At 37.2% G+C, this 19,788-nt stretch overlaps 2 protein-coding genes across 2 annotated transcripts; both read right to left on the bottom strand.

Moving 5' to 3' along the window:
• Positions 1–2,019: 2,019 nt before the first annotated feature.
• LOC149217504 (disease resistance protein ADR2-like) lies at positions 2,020–2,862 on the bottom strand. Its single transcript, XM_089390240.1, has one exon. It carries the CDS (start codon positions 2,860–2,862, stop codon positions 2,020–2,022), a length of 843 nt encoding a protein of 280 aa, XP_089246366.1.
• A 2,117-nt stretch (positions 2,863–4,979) lies between these two features.
• Positions 4,980–10,727, bottom strand: LOC149217503 (TMV resistance protein N-like). Its single transcript, XM_089390239.1, has 3 exons — positions 10,663–10,727; positions 5,419–5,646; positions 4,980–5,301 (listed from the first exon to the last, which is right to left on the bottom strand). Exons 1-3 carry the CDS (start codon positions 10,725–10,727, stop codon positions 4,980–4,982), a joined length of 615 nt encoding a protein of 204 aa, XP_089246365.1.
• Positions 10,728–19,788: the final 9,061 nt, after the last annotated feature.

Below are 19,788 nucleotides of genomic sequence, written 5' to 3'. Positions count from 1 at the left end.
TGTTTGTAGGAAGAAGGGTAGGCACTCTATCTACGTGACTAATGCATTATGATTCCAGGTTTTGGCATTAAAAGGGAGCAAAAGACAACGAAAAAAGGAGACAAGGAGACAACGAGGTGGCACTGTTGGTTGTTAGGAGAGGATGTCCACGGTCTTGGGGACATTCCTCGTGATTCCCACCAAGAACTCCGAGCTCCAATCCATCTCCCCTCCGAGCTTAGAAGCAGCCAGCTGTTCTACAGGAACAGCAGTTACAACTGTTCTACAGGAACATCACTTATGACTGTCCTACATGATCAACAGTTAAACTCTAGTTGGACAGCCGAGCTCCTAAAATCAAGGACACTTGTTGGATCACTGTTTTGCATAAGTATAGAGGCCGTAGCCTTTGATAGGTTGTTGAAACTTTCGCATTACTATTGTAATTTTGGAGCACAGCTCGGTGTTAGTTCTTGTTGTAAGCCAGTTTTGGCATAACATCAGATTATGAATAAAGAAGGCAGATTTTGATCTAGCTCTGAGTTTTCTTAAGGAGACTATAGCTCTCAGGTTAGGGCCCAACCTGAGAGCCATAGATCCCCTCTGCTGTAGTGTTGTTTGCATTTCGTTTCAGCACTCTGAGTTTTCATTTTCACATGCAATTTGAATTACAGGTTGTTGAATTAGTCTTTTTCATGAGCATAGATAGGACTAGTTTATGGTTGAATTGCTTTTGGTTGTTTAGTTAGATTAGCAGAGGATAGATATAATCCATTGGAGCTCCATCAAAAAGGTTGTTAAGGCCCACTGCCATCTCATTTGGGATTGGGGTGTAGTCCATGACTAACCACCAAAAATACGCATTTCTTTATTTCATGATTGCTGCAAACACGGTCACGTTATGTTAGATGCTTCCACATGATTCACACCTGCACCACACTCCTTTACCACAGCTTCATGCACATTCTTCTTCGCGTTTTGGATTGCTGTTCATTGAATTTACAAGCACAAGTAGTTTAGGTTAATGCATTTTCGGTTTGGTAACAGTCACAAGCATTTGTTTCATCTACACTGCTTTCTCTCGTTCCATCACTTCGTCCTCCATCTTGATCATGCATGCAAACACATCTTTGACCCCTGCTCCGCTCTGTCATCTCCCAAAGTCTTTCACTCCTCACGTACTTCCATTCTCTAGCCCTTTCGTTGACCTAGCCCTCTATCTTCCAACCTACTCCCTACATTCACTCCCTATCCCCATTCCTCCACTTCTACAGCCATCACCAGCCGTATTCCTACCTTACACATCTCCCCCTACCATTCCATCACTCCTCCATCACTTCAAACACTCACGGTAGGTCATCCTGTAGCAGTTTGTAGACATCATGTAGAAACCAGAGTATCCTGTAGGATCCCCTGCAGACATCCTGTAGGAGGCCACTCACTCGGTTGCTGAGCACCTGAATGTGAGGAACCTCTGTGGATGGATGCTAAGGATCCCTAGGGACCTCTCCTAGCCTCCCCAACCTGTCCCACGCTTTCCTTCCTTCTCCATCCCATCTGCACAACCAAACCCTAGTTAGCACAAAATCACAATCATTCCATTCACTTAAAGGAAAAATACAAAAACATGTCTTTCATGATGCAAGTAGTTTAGATCCATGCATTTGCACTTATTAGAGGTAACAGCAGCCGTGGTTGAAGTTTCATTCACATTCTTTGCATTGTAGAGGTTAGACTAGTTAAATTAGAGTTTCCTAGGTTTACATGCTTTGATTTGCTTTCCGTTCAGTTTGTCAAGTAGAGTAGCTTTCCTTTGAGAATAGCTTTCGTCCATCAGTTAGCAAGCTTCTTCTGAGAGCCTATAGAGGTTGGCTTGAGCCCTAGTGGACTTGTGCCAGCTGACCAAGTGACAGCTGCGACAAGAGCTAGTACTTGTGCATATAGCACCGTCGCTTCCAAGTTTGTACGAACTACCGGGTTGATAAAATTAAGAGACAGGAAGCCCCAGGAGTTGTAGCATTATTGCTACAATACTGGAGCTCACCAATCACCAAAATCATCTGTGCAGACTGTCGTCAGTTGGGGTAAAGTTGGCATGCTTTTTAAGTCGTGCCATACAGAAGTCCGAAATCTCCTCAAAGATATCAAAGTTTCGAAACCTTTCAGATCCTCTACTTTAATATTATTACACCCTCTTATGTCCAGCTCTTCAAGTTTTGCAAGACCACATGATAGAGCTCTTATTTCACCCAATGCACGACAACATCTTAAATCCAGACTTATTAGTGTTGTTGGCAATGCTCCAATCTCCACCAATTTCTTACAACCCTTTATCCTGAGAATTTGAAGGTTGGGACATATACCTCGAGAAAAGGATACCTCCGTTATTTCTGTGCAACACAACTCCAACTCCTTGAACTCAACCATGACTGTATCAATGGGAGAATCCAATTTACTCTCCATTTTTTTCATTCTCGGCGTAGTGAACAATGATTCTGTTTCTCCTTTAACCCTTTTGAATGGTAGTTGCCGGAGAGGACTTCTGGTGACCTTTAATAATTCAAGGCTCTTCATGTTCATGAGATCTGGTGGTAAGTATTGTATTCCACATTCAGTTATTTTCAACCTTGTCAACTGACTCAACATGCAAACTGAATCTGGCAAACATTTCAATTGCGGGCATCCATGGAGCCACAATTCCTTCAATGCACTTAGGTTTCCAAACAAAGATGGCAGCGCTCCCAACAAAGGGCTTCCTAACATCAGAAGTTCCAAATTGCTCAGGCACACAATAGTACTTGGTAAATCTTTGATGTTTGTACGGAACAAATTTAACTTTTTCAAAGACTGTTGACTTCCAACCTGGGAAGGCAATAACTCCATTTGGAGGCAACCTGATAGATCTAAACATTCAAGAGTGGTGATATCTCCATGTGTGGAAAGAGTCAAATTCAAACAATCACTCAAATGTAGATGTCTAAGTTGCAATAGATTTCCCTGAAAGCTTGGAAGCGTTTCCAGACTTTTACACCTAGAAAGATTGATGTATTGAAGATTTTTTAAATTTCCAAAGGAACTTGGAAGCATCTTCAAACTTCTGCACAATGTCAGATTCATGGTTTGGAGATTTCTCAGATTTTGAAAGGAATCTGGAAGCATCTTCAAACTTCCGCACTGTGTGAGATTGATATGTTGGAGAGTTGTTAGATTCCCAAAGGAATTTGGAAGCATCTCCAAATTGCTGCACTTAGAAAGATTGGCGTGTTGGAGATTTACCAGATTCCCAAAGGAATTTGGGAGCATTTTCAAACTTCCACAATCTGTCAGATTGATATGTTGAAGATATGTTAGATTACCAAAAGAATCTGGAAGCATTTCCAAACTGCTGCACTTGGACAGATGGACATATTCGAGCTTTTTTAGATTCCCAAATAAAATTGGAAGAAGCTGCAATTTCAGGCACCCTATGAGGGTTATATATCTCAAGGATCTCAGGTAACAAAATTCTTCTGGTAGCATTGCTAGATCTGCGTATGTCAACAATCGCTGACAATTCAGTACAATCTTTTCTAGGTGCTTCAGCGACCTTAATGACTTTGGAAACTCGGAAAGTGGAGCTTCAATATTTAATTCCCGCAAGTGGAGAGGTGCCTGCAATGTTAAGTACGTTTCGATTATATAAGAAATTCAAAAGATAAGAGGATTCTCGCTCTGCAAATTGCTGCATCTATATCTACGTACCTCAGATCGAGATTGCCACAATCTTTTCAATTCCCAACCGAACACTTCTAAAACTCTTAAATCGCGCAATGGAATCCAAGAAGGCAGTGATGAGTAGATCGACGCATTCCACGGAGCCATATGAGTTTTGGTGACCACACCGAAGTCAAGATGCTTTCAAAGTTGCCTTCAGCTTCAAGAAGTTGCAATTTCCTGATTCCGCAGACCTCTTGACTGGAACTTGTATTCAAGGGAAATTCTAATTCTGAATGGAACACTTCCTCTTCATCCTCCCCAATAAAGGTGTACCAAGGAGCCATCACAAATCCGCGCACTTCTGTTATCACCTGTTTGTGCTTTGAGAACAATAAACTATTATTAACATAATGTGTTGCGGACTGCTTTGAATAAAAAATAACGAAAGTTCTTTAGACATTCAACGGTTAGGATGGCTCAAACACTTACAGAGGATGATTGTTGCAACAACTCATGAAAATGATGAAGATTCTTTATGGGTCGCCAAAGACGACGCGGTAATAATTCTGGACAATCCGCAATAGCTCTTCCCAAATCTATGAGGTGATCATGCATTCTTATTCTATTTTCATCATCCAACTCGACAAGACACTTGTTGAGCAGATTTTGTAACCCTACCAAACCCTTCCATCCTGAACCCCTCCATATTCTTACCCATGTATCCTTGTCTTTTCCTATCGAAAAACAGGCGATATCTAAAAATATTTGTCGCTCCTCATGATTGAGCGAGTCGTAACTAATTTTCAGGCTCCTTTCTATCTCTGTAGGTAATGTTTGGTGAAGTCCATTCAGTTGCTCTTCCCAGTAAAATTTGTCCTATCCACAAACAAGCGCCCCAAATACTTTCAATGATAGAGGCAAACCATGGCATGCCTCTAAAAACCCATATACAAGATTTTCAAATCCTGGTAGTGGATATGGCTGGAAAAAGGCATGCAAGCAAAACAGCTCTTGGGAGTGTGCTATATTGAGGCCTGGTAAGTGATAAATTGATGACTCTACAATTCCTGCACTTCTAAGGATATGCTTGTCCCTAGAAGTAACCAAAATCAAGCTCTTGGGGTGAAGGACATGCTTAATTGGCAAGAAGGAATCCAGTTGATCCACATGACTTACATCATCTAATATTATGAGTGCCTCACAAGCTGAGAGATTCTTTTTAAGTATCTCCACACCTTCTTCCCACCTCTCAATTTTGATATCTCTATCCTTCAAGTCCTTAATGAGTTTGTTCTGTAAATTATTTAGAGACATTCTATTTGCATTTTCCTCGCATCAAATAGAAAGCAGGATCTATCATAATCTGACCTCTTATGATTGAAAAGTTCTTTGGCCAGCGTCGTCTTTCCAATTCCACCGATGCCCACAATCCCCACAACCTTGACCTCCACATGGTCGTTCTGATGCAGTCGCCGTGTCCCTTCAAAGTCTTGTAACTTTTCTTCCAAACCAGTTGGATATTTTGCCACATCCAATGGCATTGCAACATTTTTCAACACGGCTTGCACGACCTTCTCCAACAGCTCTTCTTCGTGCTCCTCCAAGAGTCTCTCTTCGCCCTCGTCCCTGAATATTAATTAAGACAGTAAAGTAAGTAATGACAAAAGCATACCTGAGATGTGATGAACAATTCAATGCAACATATTTAGAACTAATATGGATCGAGACAATGGATGTCCTTACCCATTACCCTCCTGCAGTTCAAAGCCGCATATATTCGCGACATGATGAAGGGCGTTTCGCCAAGTCTGGATAGTCTGCAAATTGTACCGCTGCTTCTCTTCATGGATACGTAGGGCTTTAGCGTACGGTCCATCTTCATCTTTGCCCGTCCACCTGACCTCCGAGGGCTTCACTTTATAGAAGACCGGAAGAATAATAGCTTTGGACTCCAGCTCATCCAGGCACCACCTGGATTCGGCATAGGTCGAAGATAAAATGGCTATATGGACCGGTGGCGAATGTGCTTTTCACATCAGGCCCGCGATGGTTAATAAAAACGTGGTAATGGTGATAAGAAGTGGATGCAGAAAAAGGGGACGTGAAGGAAGAAGCAGCGGCAGCGTTTTGGCAATGGGTGGTTAGTTGATCTGCCATGGGAATTGGATTTGGAATTTTTGGAGCGAGAACGACACAAATACGCACAAGCAGCCAAAAGGTTTATTCGGTAAAATTACTCGCAGACAGACAGCACTAACCAAAAAAATCCCCAAATAGAGAGTGCGCCTTGCTTGGTGATTTCCTCCCTACTTATTTTTTGGACTTGTATGTGACATGTATTGAAGTCACTGCTTACCTACCCATAAAGATTGATAAATGGTGGACCTTTGGAGTGACACCATGTTATGACGAAGAAGCTGCATCCCGTATCTATAGGCCAAGACTTCATCGATAATACACAAAGCCGATCCACCATTCTAACTTAATCTTGGTAAAGGAAGTGAGTTGATAGGTAGAGTATACTTTGAAAAAATCCCACAAATTAGCTTCGAAAATAATGGAAATTTCGTAATAATCTGCTAGAAAATTTTGAAATTCCCACTTTGAATTTTTTTTTAATAAGATTCTGGCTAGAAAATTAGAAAATTGTTGTGTAAACAAGTTTGTGATGTGATGTTAGTAAAAATTAAAAAAAAATAGAAAATATCCCAATCAATTAGAACCAAAAATCACTGCAATCAATTGGATGGCTAAATTAAATCGAGAGTAAGCGGGCTCTTCACGGTTTCCACCAGATCTTGGAATCCAGGATGAGTAGATTATTCACTATTTTCACCTTTTTAAAATCTCCCCCAACAGAGTTTGCATTTGCTTGACGATTTCCATGCATTTGCTTAACAATTTCCATGCATTTATTTACTTTAACCCAACTCTTCACCGTTCCAACCTAATCAAGAAAATGCGTCCACTAAAGTTTGCATTTGCTTAAGAAAAGGTAGTGATTCACTATTTTGGTAGTTACTGTTTGTTTCTCTTTTTGACTTTGAAGGTGACATTTACTAACTTCAATGGATACACACTTATAACTTCAATGGATACACACTTATAAAGATTTTTTTTAATTAAAGAAGTATTTTAAGGATTTTTTTATTTTAAGTCTCATAAATACTAAATTATAAATAATCTAATATCTTATATTAAAAATAGATTATATAAATTATAAATAATCTAATATCTTATATTAAAAATAGATTATATTTTTAGATAGGTATGATTTTAATCTTGCGTGGGTAATCTAAGTGGATTTTTTTTTTGACTGTGGCATGTGGGAAGAGGTGGGGAGGGTCTCTATGGATGCTATGTGGTATTTTCTCATTGTGTTTGCCTATGGTATTAGAAAAACAATAAAATACATGCTTCTAGAAGATCGGAGAGAGAGTCCATCAAGTCTTTAAAAGGGGAGAGGAGCAAGGTATTTGGGTCATCCTGGATTTGTTTCTCATATTGATGCTTTGTTGAGAACTTGGTGTGGTCAATTCCATCTTGATTTGGGGAGGAAAACCCTGTGGTGAAATCTCCTTTGGATCCATCTAGGGTTCATAATGGTGCTTGAGGAAAACCCTGTGGTGAAATCTCCTTGGTGGATCCATGTAGGGTTCATAAGGGTGCTTTAGTGTTTTAGTCTACGAATTTAATGAGCAACCATGCATGCCTTGCCAAGGGCTTCATTCTTAATTATATTGACATGTATTGTTTTCCTACTATTAATAGAATAAAGTGGTTGTCATTTCAACTTATTTTATGTTCAGTGTTTTTGGTAAAATTGGTAATATTGAATTCATTTATGGATTTGAAGATACATTTTAAACAACAAAGAATCATTATTTTACCAAATATTTTATTACAAGAAAATTCATAACTTAGAGGAGTGAGATTGGGAATATTTAATATCACCAATATAGGGTATTTATGTTGCTAAAGGTGCCCAAAACAAAAGCATTGATTGTGGCCAATGTATAGTCAATAATAATTAAAAATTGGAAGAGAAATAACCTTGGTTCCAGGTTCCCTTTCAGAAATTCTAAGGTCTAAGGTCTCATATATTACAAACATGCATTAAGTCTTAAGTTTTCTAACCTCATGGATACTTCAACTGAAACCTGAAGCACAATATGGATATTTTCATTTCGTGATTTATCTTTGCCAATAGATGAGGTCGTGAGTGAAGTTGATAGCAAACTTGAACAACACAGAAGATGCAGGTTGCTGTAGAATTACATCTTTGATTGAAACAGCTTGCATGCTCTCTTAAAAATAAGTGATTTCAAGTGGCAGTACAGCGGAATCATATAACATGTTAAACATTAAAACACTAATTTCAAGTAGCAGTACAGCCTAATCATATAACATGTTAAACATCAAAACACTAATTTAGAATATATTTCACATGGTTGATATTAAAAAAATGATAACAAGTAATTAATTGGTAATTTTATTTTAAATTATTGTTATGATCAATTATAAAAATAATTAATTATGAATTAAGTATGTGTATATTTTAAAAACATGTAATACTCTTTGTAATTAATCAGATTCATCCCACATTGCTATAGAAAATCTTGATTTGTAAATAGTTTATCAGAAATATCATAAGACAATATTATTGTTTATCAATATCACATGTCAATATGACATGTGTTCATATATAATTTTTAATTAATTAATTTGAGATAAATTAATTAAAACAGCATAACTAACTTAAAAATAAATATGAATATTATTATAACTATTCTAATAAATTAAATCTTTACCATCTATATTATATCTAATAATTAATGATAATTAAATTAATAAATTATTTAAAAAAAATAAAAGATAAACATCCATATCAAAATGGGATTAAAAAAAATATAAAAAAACAAAACAATTTGCCTTTGCCTTACCACGCCGTACCAAGGGAAGGCAATTACCACGGTTGTCCGAGAGCTGGTGACATCCCAATGTGGTTGTAATAGATGCCAACAGGTTTATTGGTTTATTTTGCATAGCATGTTTTGTTAGGCTTATTGAGTTATCTATCAACCATCGTTTGCAGAAGGTTATATTACGCGGAAAGAAAGTTAACCGCAGTTTTACCGGGAGTTGATGTTTTGTACGGCAGTTCAGGAATACCAAATACATTTTTAAAACATCATGATTCATAATGGAAGTAGCCAAATATGATATTACAAAATTTCCTTCCATCTTTTCAATCCCGACAAAACCGGAACAATTTGTTTTCAACAAAATAATCATCATCATGATACTCATATATGTCATGATCATAATTACCAAAATCATTTGTGCACTCGGTCATCTGTTGGCGCCAAAGCTGTTGGGGCAGCGCTGAGATGCGTTTAAGGTACGAAATTTCCTCAAAAGTTTCGACACCTTTCACTTCCTCTATTTTAATATTTTTACACCCTCTCATGTCGAGTTTTGCAAGTCCACACAACCCTCTTCTCTCAAGCTTCTGATCCTAAGCCAAAAGGCCGTCCAAAAGCTCTTTACATTAATAATGAGGGTATATTTATAACAAAAAGGGTGAATATTCATCTCTGATTCACTTCTTTCGTGACTGTTTGACATCAGTCCCGCGATGGTGATTTCCTGAACACTTACATTTTTGGGACTTGTATGCGACATCACTGCTTACCTACTCATAAAGATTGATAAATGGTGGAGCTTGGAGTGACACCATGTTATGACGAAGAAGTCGCATCACGTATATATAGTCCAAGTCTTTATGGATAATAGACAGTCGATGCACCGTTGTAACTTGGATCGGAAGTGAGTGGGTTGTCAGCGGTGGCAACTTGTCTAATTAAAATGGGGAATCGTGGAAGTTGTTTAATAATTTTTCAGTTTTTAATTAAAAATAATTATAAATATCTCGATTAATTACAACCAAAAGTCACGGCAATCACATGGATGGCTAAATTGGAATCAAGAGGAAGTCGACTTTTCAAAATTTCAACCAAAAGTCACGGCAATCACATGGATGGCTAAATTGGAATCAAGAGGAAGTCGACTCTTCAAAGTTTCAACCAAATCTTGGAATCCAAAATGAATGGATTATTTTCAATTTTTTGAAATCTTTTTATTCTTATTTGTTTTAGTTGTGATTTTTTAGGTAAACAGTCTCTTCTTATTCTATAAGAGTGGTTTCCTTAATTTAACCACCAACAAATTAAATGTCCAAAATAGTTTTTATCTTGAAACAATTCTCATGTATATATATAATTGCATATCTGATTAATGATATTGATATTTTTATGAAATTTTAACATGGTATCAAAGCCTGGCCCCTCGTGGGCTTGCCTTGTCCTGGGCCGAAGGAAATAAGAGAGAAATATATTTTGTTTTAGTTTTTTTTAGTTTGTCAGGCTCGGTTAGTAGTTGCGTGCTGGTGAGCTGTAAAGGGGTTGTGCCTTGTTGGTGTTGAGCTGCGTGGAGGTTTCCAAATTGCTGCATAGCCCCGCATGTTCTCCGTGGGAACATAATTCGAAATCGTGTTCTCCATGGGAGGTCTGCTCTAATCTGGTCTAAGCATTTTTTTTTTTGAATCGTGGAAGCAGACGAACCGTGGGTAACAGCTCTGAGGAGCAGCGTCGTTTGAAGAGGAGATTTGTCTGAGGAGCAGCGCCGTTTGAAGAGGAGATTTGTCTGAGGAGCAGCGTCGTTTGAGTTGCTGGAGGAGATTTGTCTTAGGAGCAGCATCGTTTGAGTTGCTGGAGGAGATTTGTCTTAGGAGCAGCATCGTTTGACTTGCTGCCTGACAGAGGCCGCGTCAAGGAGCCACTGTGGGTAGACTACTGGGAGTCCGAGCAGTGACGGAGCCGTGCGAGTGGCACTGTCTTTGGAAGGAACCTGAGTGGGTGTCGACGCAACGAAAGAGAGGCCTTGGTGGCCATACATTTGATCCCTGGTGGCCATCTACAGGTGAACCTGTGGTGTTGGGTAAGCTGCAGCTGATCAATAGCGTCTGCAGTGGTTAATGGTGGTGGATCCATCTCGCTTCGAGGCCGAAATGATGATGCCAAAAGTCGGGGGCCGAGCTAATTGAGTTGCAGAGGTTTGTCTTGGTTGCTGATGAATCCATCTATATATGCGAATAAATCCCTGGGAAAAGGTGAGGGATCGATTTGATGAGGGTTGTCTCGGTTGCAGATGAATCCATCTATATGTGCGAATAAATCCCCGGGAAAAGGCGAGGGATCGATTTGATTTGGGGCAAATTTTGTTATTTAGGGACGGTGAAGCGAGGTTATTAACTGTATGGAATGGAGCCTCGCGTGGGTAGCAAATACAGACTCGGCCACAAGATTGGCAGCGGCTCCTTTGGCGAGATCTATTTAGGTACTAATATCCAGTCCAATGAGGAGTTGGCCATCAAACTGGAAAATGTGAAGACAACGCATCCACAACTTGTATATAAGGCCAAGTTGTACAGTGTCCTTCAAGGAGGAACGGGTATTGCAAATGTAAGATGGTTTGGTGTGGAAGGTGACTATAATGTACTAACTTCAATGGATACACACTTAAGATCACATTGTTTAAGATCATCTCAGAGAAAGTTGGGGAAATGATATAGTATATGAAAGACCACATATTAATCTGCAAATATATAGGCATTTGACCACTGATAAGATTGTTAACAAGGTGGATTCATAAGTACTTGCAATTAAAAGGGGACACATAATTGAAGTCGGGCTCGAAAGTTTTCATTGTCATTTTCAACAATGTGGAAGACATTAAAAAGATGTTTCAGGGAGGATCATACCTGTTAAATTTATTCAGTTTATATATGAAACCTTGGGTTGAGAAATTCAACCCAATGAGGAAGATTTTAATTTAGCTCTAGTTTGTCCCAGGTTATACTCACGACCACAAGAATCTTCGTACCAAGGCACAATAGAGGGTATAGGTAATTCCATTAAGGTATCCATTATGACAATGGAAACAACCAAACTAGTGTGGTATACATCATATGAGAGGTTATGTGTATGTCTAAACTTGAATAAACCACTCCCAACAAGTATTCAGATAAACTACCATGATGAAATTTGGGAGTAGCCCATAGATTATGAAAAAATCCCTTTTAGGTGCTGCAAATGTCGTGAGTATAGTCATTTGTTCATAGAATACCCATTAAAACAAATTAATAGTTCACACCAAATACCCAGACAATGGACAATGAAGGATTCATAAAGGTAACGAACAGGAAGAAAGTAATGAGGAAAGGGCCACAAGATCCAATAACATCAGGAAACAAAGTAGAAAATCAATACAAAATAGTACAACAAGAGAAGGAAGAACAATAAGAAAGTGGGGATGAGAAGAGACCAAGAGAAGATGATCACCTAAATGGAAGAAAGAATAAGAAAAAGCATAAGGAAAATGAAGAAGAAAATCCAAGGAAAGAAGCAGCAACATAATATATAATAATCGGGGAAGAGGAATAGGAGGACTTAGAGGAAGATGTTCTTGACATAATGAACTTGCAAACATTAGCTTTGGAATCGGAATCAAAAGATCCAATGGAATTACGCTGAAAAGACTAGTCCCTGTCACTGGAGACATGATGAATTATAAAGCTATTTGCAAAACAGTGTAAGTTGCAGAGATATATTGTATTTACCCAGCAGTGCCTTTATGAATTTAACTGGATTCCAAATTCTTAGAACATGCCTTTTTTTTTCAAATATTGCATCGTCGATTAATGCCAATTCGTGCATTTAGTAACACTGGATTCCGATGCTATTTGCAGCGCTAATGGACTATTTTGTTGTAATGGATACGTATATACATTGACAAAATTTCAATAGGAACCACATACACACACACATAATTTAAAAGCATTAGCATATAGACCAAGAGTTTGGAAAGCATATAAAATGAAAATATTTTTCAACTAGTTTCAGTAGGCTTAATAGCCTAAGTCCCCATATCTGTAGTTAATGGTGGAATTCAATTAACATAATCATTACAAGGAACAATTGAAAATACATTCCTAGAGGTAATCAGATTTTTGCAATTCTCGAGCATTTGAATCCAGAACCCAGCGATTTGTTGATTGGCTATGTTATCAATATTTGTTAGGAAACAAAGGCTAGTCATCATGTCATATAATAAGAATGGAACTTCACTATAGCTACACATAAGTACTACACCATAGAACGTTTGAAACAGAATATGACTAAGACATTCGTTATTTGTATCTATAGAAAATTCTTGCAAAAACTTCCATTTGAAGCCCCAGTCATCCTCAAAGTAGTCAATTCTTCTTTCAAGGCACAACTCACTGAATTCGAATTTTTCTACTTCTTCGTTTGACCAAAAAAAGTGAAGCCATTTTTTATAAGGCACATCAATTGATATTGTATAATACTAATGACATACACCATATGTATATTATTGGAATAAATGAAAAACAACATTCATTTCTTGTATACATAGAGATTTTCCCCTGGATCCCAAAACAAGGACTACTAAATTGATTTTTCAGTATATTCCTTTTAAATTTACAATACATATATATACATGTTGAAGCATTCATAAACCTCAATCTATTAACCCTGAATTAGAACATAACCATAGTTCCCTTGACTGGATCTTAAAAATACCATGGGAAGAAAACCATCATGCCTAAAACCATGTACAAAATCCATGCACAAAACCATGGGTAGGTCCGCCCACCATCTTTGGGTTTGCCCAACTATTATTAAGTCCACATAAAAATAAATTATTGGGGCACTACGCCTGACACAACGTACAATTCGTGGAGCAAGACATGGTAAGAATATAGCACATGCCCAACATTTCTTATAACATCAAACTGGTAGATTGTATACCCATAATGAGGATAATATTCATACTCCTCTAAATATAGCTAAAACAATCTATTTTATAAAGCATTTCATCCTTAGGGGGTGCATGGGGGCTTCACTGGGGGAGCAATATCATACGACTTGAGTTCATATTGGGGGATATCTATTGAGAAAAAAATGACATAATATATTAACTATATATTAGCGTGTAAAGAGTTTTTATATTGGCAGGTATAAAACTAGAGCTCAAAGTTAATGAAAAATATAAAGGGGTATAAAAGATGTTAATGAAAAAATGGATACATATAATATCTAGTGAAAGTAGGGTTTTTTTAATTGGGAATGTGTATTGGGTTTGGACTGGTAGGGGGTTAAATAATGTAAATTTTAGAGATATTTTCCAATATGTAGTCAAATTAGGGGTATTTTCCAGTATGCGACAAATGCACATGATATGTGATAGGATTATTGAGTGAAGCCCCCATGAGGGGGTGAAGTTCCACCAAGTGGAAGCTCTTCCCATCTCCAAACCTTATCAAGACTACTGCAAACACAAAACTTTGATTGCATTCTTTTATAGATATGTTTCAAAATAAACCAATCATATTTTTTGGTACTTACTCTTTTCAATAATGAAAAGAATCCCGAGTCTCCAACCCATATTGGACCTATGTTTGTAAAGGCCTTTGTAAATGGATTCTTCACAAAATCATTGTATGAACGAGAGAATTCTATTTGTAAGGACAATATAACCATAGATCCAATAATATATTCTATTATGTATCTTGAATCTATAAATGGCATATGAAAATGACATATGTGCCCATTTTGATTAAGGTATTCAATAGCAAAATAATTGAATTGATTACGAAACAAAGGTATCATAAATCCAAATTCATTCATAAAGAGTTGATTGGAACATGATTAAATAGAAGCTTTTCCAAAAGATTCTTCCATTGTTTGCAAACAATTCTAAATTTTCTTATAAATGATAACCAGAGGCAAAGAAAGATGAATTTGAGAATTTCAAACAATAAATAACTCCAAATGGTTGGATTCATGATCATATGATGAAATTCCCTAGCATAAAAATCAATAAAACCATTTTTCGAATAATTTTAAATAGAATTATAAGTAATGGAGATTGATACCATTATTACAATTTTCGACAAAAAATCATATGTACATAATTTGTATTGATCATATTTTATAGATTAAAAGAGCCATATAAAACCATGACGATGAAGATTAAAAGAATAAAATGAAACAAAGAAATAATAATACATTTATCAAATTAATAAAACCATAAATGTGTGTGTGTGAGTGTGAGAGAGAGAGAGAGAGATGTGGGGCATAGCAAAGGGGAGAGATAGGAATATAGGAGGAATACATAAGAAAATAGAGAGAAAGGGATAGGGAGAGAGAAAATGATGAAGAGTGGGAATTAGATGGAGGGAAAGAGTAGGGGGCAAAGGAAGAGAGAGAGGGAGAGGAGGAAATAGGGAAAGGGTGAGAGAGATAGAAATAGGGAAAAATGGGGAGAGATAGAGAGGGAGAGAGAGAAAAGAATAGGAAAGGGGAAGAGAGAGGAGGGAAACACAAGGAGAGCTAGAAAGATAAAGCGATAGGGAGAGAGAGACAAAGCATGTGATGGGGGATAGGGAGAGAAAGGAGAGAGCGAGTGAAAGGGGCTAGGGGGGCAAAGGAGGGGCTTAGTGAAGGGGAGAGAGCAAGTGATAGGGGCTAGGGGAGAAAGGAGGGACTTAGTAAAGGGGGGAAAACTCAATATAGGAGAGACATATAATGATAGAGAGAAATAGATAAGGAGAGAGAAAAGTATGAAGAGAGAGAGAGAGAGAGAGAGAGGGAGAGAGAGAGAGAGAGAGAGAGAACATGTGCACATTATATAATGCAAGCACATTCTAAAACATATGTACATCAAATATAATGCATGCTCCTTAATAGGATGCAGGTGTGTTAATATAACATCACTGCATTAGTAACACACACATTAATTTCAAATAAAATTTGGCGGGAATAACTTTTTCAATTATGTGGTGGATGTGGTGGTCGCTTTGGATTTAGGTTCATATTAACAAACATCTTGATTTGGTTTGCATAAATAAAAAACACATCCAATTTTACAACTTCCAAATTTTCAACCATGACTCTGTATGTGATCTATGTATTCATTGCTAATGAAACTAAACATATTTATAGAGATTTATAAGTAGTTTATACACACACACACACACACATTAATAATTATTTTTTATGTAATCTTTTGGACATATATCAAATTTATAAAAAAGCATAGGTCTTTTATTTTCGCTATAACTTTTGATTCATTGACTTATTTTGAAATATGAAAAGAAGCCAAACCAAAACAAATGAATACCTACACATTAGAATAAAAATTGTGTATATGTTAAGGCCCTCATAACATATGGACCTCATCATTTTAAGGTTTCACTATGTTTCTTAATTTAAAAAGAATTATGGAGTAATAATAATGCACAAGGCCTATATGTTATCTATGATAAACAAATTTGTTTCAAAATATTCCATCATTTACATAGAAAACTCAAGGCATAATCCAAAGATATGTATTATGATTTTTGAGAAAAATAACATACCAATCTCAGGGAAGCACCATTTTTTAAAATTATACCAATTTTTCGTAAATACAAACTATGAGGAAGTCAATTGGATTGTTTAGGTTTCATCTTTTTACATGATATCCTAAAACATTGTGTAAGTACCTACACAAAAAAAGAAAATTGTGGTCCTATTTTTATTTTTCCACATTTCTATTGAAACTAACATGTCATAGTTGGATAACATTATTCTATATTAGCTCATAATTTCTTCGATTTTTTTTAAGGTTTTCTATTTATGTTAAATTTTTAAAATATCATTAATTTATTTGTTTCTAACTTTTCTTCTTTGACAAAGATGAGAAAATTTAGTATTAATTATGCACACGATCACAACAAGATACTTGGTAAATTTTACATTTTGTTCTAGTAGACAAGATCTTCCAATAAGAGTGAGAGAGGAAATTTAAAATTTACATCAAGCCTACTACTATAGTCATACAAGATGCAAAAACTACTACTACTATATGCCTGCCAGAATTGGTCACATAAAAAAATGCACTTATATTGACCACGCATAACTTACGAAGGAGGATCAATGGGCATCTTATCTAAGGGGCCACCCAGGGCATTACTATCCATGCTTCAATTTTCATCGGGAGTTCTCTAATATTGCACATCAACAATATGGTGGAAAATCTAATCCGATTTGCCTTCCAACTGAGTAATCCTAGATTGATATTGTTGGACTTCTTCAGTCATGAAGAAGATGTTGGATGATTGTTGACTAAGTTTTTTATGGAGGGAACTAATCTTTTCATGGATGTCAATAAGAGGGTGTGAGCAGCGATTGCAAGGGCTAGAATTGTTGAAAGCTCACATCATTTTTTTTCATTGTGCGCATACGACCAAATATGCTGTTTGGTCAATTTAGTGATGTCTAAATTGCAACTTTTAAATGTCAACCCGGGGCTCGTACGCTGATGAAGTGAGGTGTACTATATGTACTTAGGTAACTGTTTTCTTAATCTTTAGTCGTTTTATCTTTTTAGTTTGTTTTTGATTGTATCTTTCCTAATGTGATGTGATGGAGATGTAATAAAGTGAGTGAATGTGGGTGATTGTGATGATTTCTAAGTGATTTCTTGAAACTTAAAGAGTATTCTAAAAGGAAACTTGAACAATAACTGAAACAAAATCAAAGCTTAAAATCAAATACATGACTAATGGCATTGGCCCAGTATCTCTGCTGCTGATGAAAATGAAAATGAAATCTATATTAACTCAATGAAAAGCAAGAACAACTACTTTACACTATTTTAACTCTTCATTAAAATCTAATCAATGTGAAATCTAAGTGAGACAAATCACACCATTTTAACCTTTTCTTAATCATGTGAGAACAATTATGAATAAGTCAGCAATGTGAGTCTTAAAGCAAAATAAACCAAGCTGCACTAAGTGATATTTTGGCTCTCAATAAAGATATTGGATTATGGAAAAAGAACCATCAATAGATGAACAACTTGATAACTACTGAGCATAAAGTAAAGTGCAAGTTAAAGAAATGATACTAATGAAAATCAAACTGCAGAAAAATAAAGGTCAGCAGCCTAGACAAGATGATCACACATGCCACTAGTTGTACAAAGAAAAGAAAGAAAACTGTCCTGGGCTCACCTAAGAAATCTGCATAACACACTGATCAGTCATGAACAAAAGTGCAGAAATGTAAATCAACAGAATTCAAAGTTTATGTACAGCTATTATACATGTTGAAAACGCAGCAATTAAAAGACATTTGTACAGCTATTATACATGAAACAAGAAAAAGAAATGCTGGAAATTAAAAGTAAAACTATTGTACAGTGGCTGCCGCAAACAGGGGCCCTCTGCCTACTTCAGCCAATCCAAAGAGCAGTTACACACTTAGAAACAAAACAATCTTCTCATGTATTAATCATCAAAATGTCAAGTACAGTGGGGAGCTCAAAATTACAAAATGATTACAACAACGACTAACTATCCAGCGTTCAAAGACGCTTTATTTATAACAGAGGAAAGCAAACTAACTTAACGAAAACTAAGCTATTCAAGCAGCTGTGTAAAAACACGTAATCTAGCTGCGTCCTCGGATTTAGGCAACGGTCGTTGTGGGCATTCAATCTGCTGTTGGATTCGTGTTTCTCACTGTCTTCGTGGCTGAGGAAGATGCCACCTGTTCTTCACGTGCTCCAAAACAGAACACGCAGAGCCGTGCCACTGCTAATGACTTCTGTTGACCGTATTTGCCTCCTCGTTGACCACGGGTTTTTATGACCGGTTTGGGTGAGCTGGAAGGATACACACCATGTCCTTGGTTCCACGAACTTGCCCATGTGGCTCTTCTTCCCGGAGGACACCTGGAACATATCATTTAATAAAACAGCTACGGAATTCGGGGTTGGTTGCGGAAACCGGGATCAGTTGCGGAAACCCTGTGTGAGCTGTGGAAACGCAGCACTTTGAACCAAAATTCTAAACCAACAACAGTCATTAGCATAATTAGCAAACCATGTAAAAAGTCCTAAAATACAATGATTTGAGCAATTTTATGGAGGGAATGAGTGGAAAAAGAAGGAAATGAATAGGAAAAGGAGGCTGAGAGGATGTGTGAAGAAGTGCAGGTTTGAGGCTCAACATACCCCCACTGTGAAGGTGTTGCATGTCCTCATGCAACCAAAAATTTGTCATTGTTTTTCAATCCATGTGCTCAGATGCTTCTGCCAAAACATCTAGCCTTCTTCTCTTTCTCCTTGCTGCCAAAATTGTCCTTGGTTTTCTGACTAAACACCTAAATTTCAAATTGATCAAAGCCCTGCTCAGCTTCTTACATTTTCTCTTCAATTTTCTGTTCTTCTTCTGCCAGAGTCCTAAGTGAAGCATGGTATTGTCATGGACAATTTTGTCCACCTTGCTTTGTTCTTTCAATGCTTCGTTTTCTTGTTTAATATGCCGGTTCAGGACTTCTAGCTCAAACACCTCCTGTTTTAAGGATTGGACCTGTTCATCAAGAGGCAATATAGTGCTTGGACCTGCAACTGATTGCTCCAAGGTCTCCAAATAATTGTATACCTCCTGCTGGTCAGGGTCAATTTCAGGTGTTCTTCTTGGGCTATGTTCAAAATCAAATTATGTTTGAGGTTCTGGCTGAAAGGGGCTCTCTTCACGTGGAGGAGTGGACTCAACACATGGAGGACTCGACTCAAGGTCAAGCTGAGTTGGAGCCTTTTCAGGTGTACCTTCTCCCAAATCAATGAAATGTGATTGTTTTCCTTTAGTCACACTCATTTTTTATTTAAGTCTACTGCTTCTTCTCACTTGTGCACTAATGCTCTTTTGCTGGGCACCCTGTTTTTCTTTCTGTTTCTTCTTTGAGAGGGCAACAGCTTGAAGTTGTGCTAGTCTATCAGCCAAGGTTTGAGAGTCTTCTTCTACTGAAGGTTCAGGTGATGGATATGATTCTTGAACAATTGTTTTCCCTTTATCCTTTTTCTGTTTCTTGGTTTTATCTCCCTCTTCCTCTTCTTCTTGAGCAATTTCTTGAATTTCTACTGTAGGAGGATCTTGGGCTGCAACATTTCTTTCTCTTCTCCTACTTCTTTTTG

Source organism: Pinus tabuliformis, chromosome 1_1, assembly GCF_031772625.1.
Source record: "Pinus tabuliformis cultivar Carrire ecotype Pingquan chromosome 1_1, CPIR1, whole genome shotgun sequence".
NCBI classification, from domain to species: Eukaryota; Viridiplantae; Streptophyta; class Pinopsida; order Pinales; family Pinaceae; genus Pinus; species Pinus tabuliformis.
The sequence above is the reverse complement of the archived record's forward strand: the minus strand, read 5'-3'. Positions and strand labels throughout refer to the sequence as shown.

Coding starts and splice junctions, on each gene's coding strand:
- LOC149217504 (XM_089390240.1), bottom strand. CDS start 2,862: ATGGAGTTATTGCCTTCCCAGGTTGGAAGTCAACAGTCTTTGAAAAAG.
- LOC149217503 (XM_089390239.1), bottom strand. CDS start 10,727: ATGGATCCACCACCATTAACCACTGCAGACGCTATTGATCAGCTGCAG. Junction 5,647..10,662: donor CAGCTTACCCAACACCACAG/GTTCACCTGTAG, acceptor TGCCGAATCCAG/GTGGTGCCTGGATGAGCTGG. Junction 5,302..5,418: donor GAACTGCAGGAGGGTAATGG/GTAAGGACATCC, acceptor ATTAATATTCAG/GGACGAGGGCGAAGAGAGAC.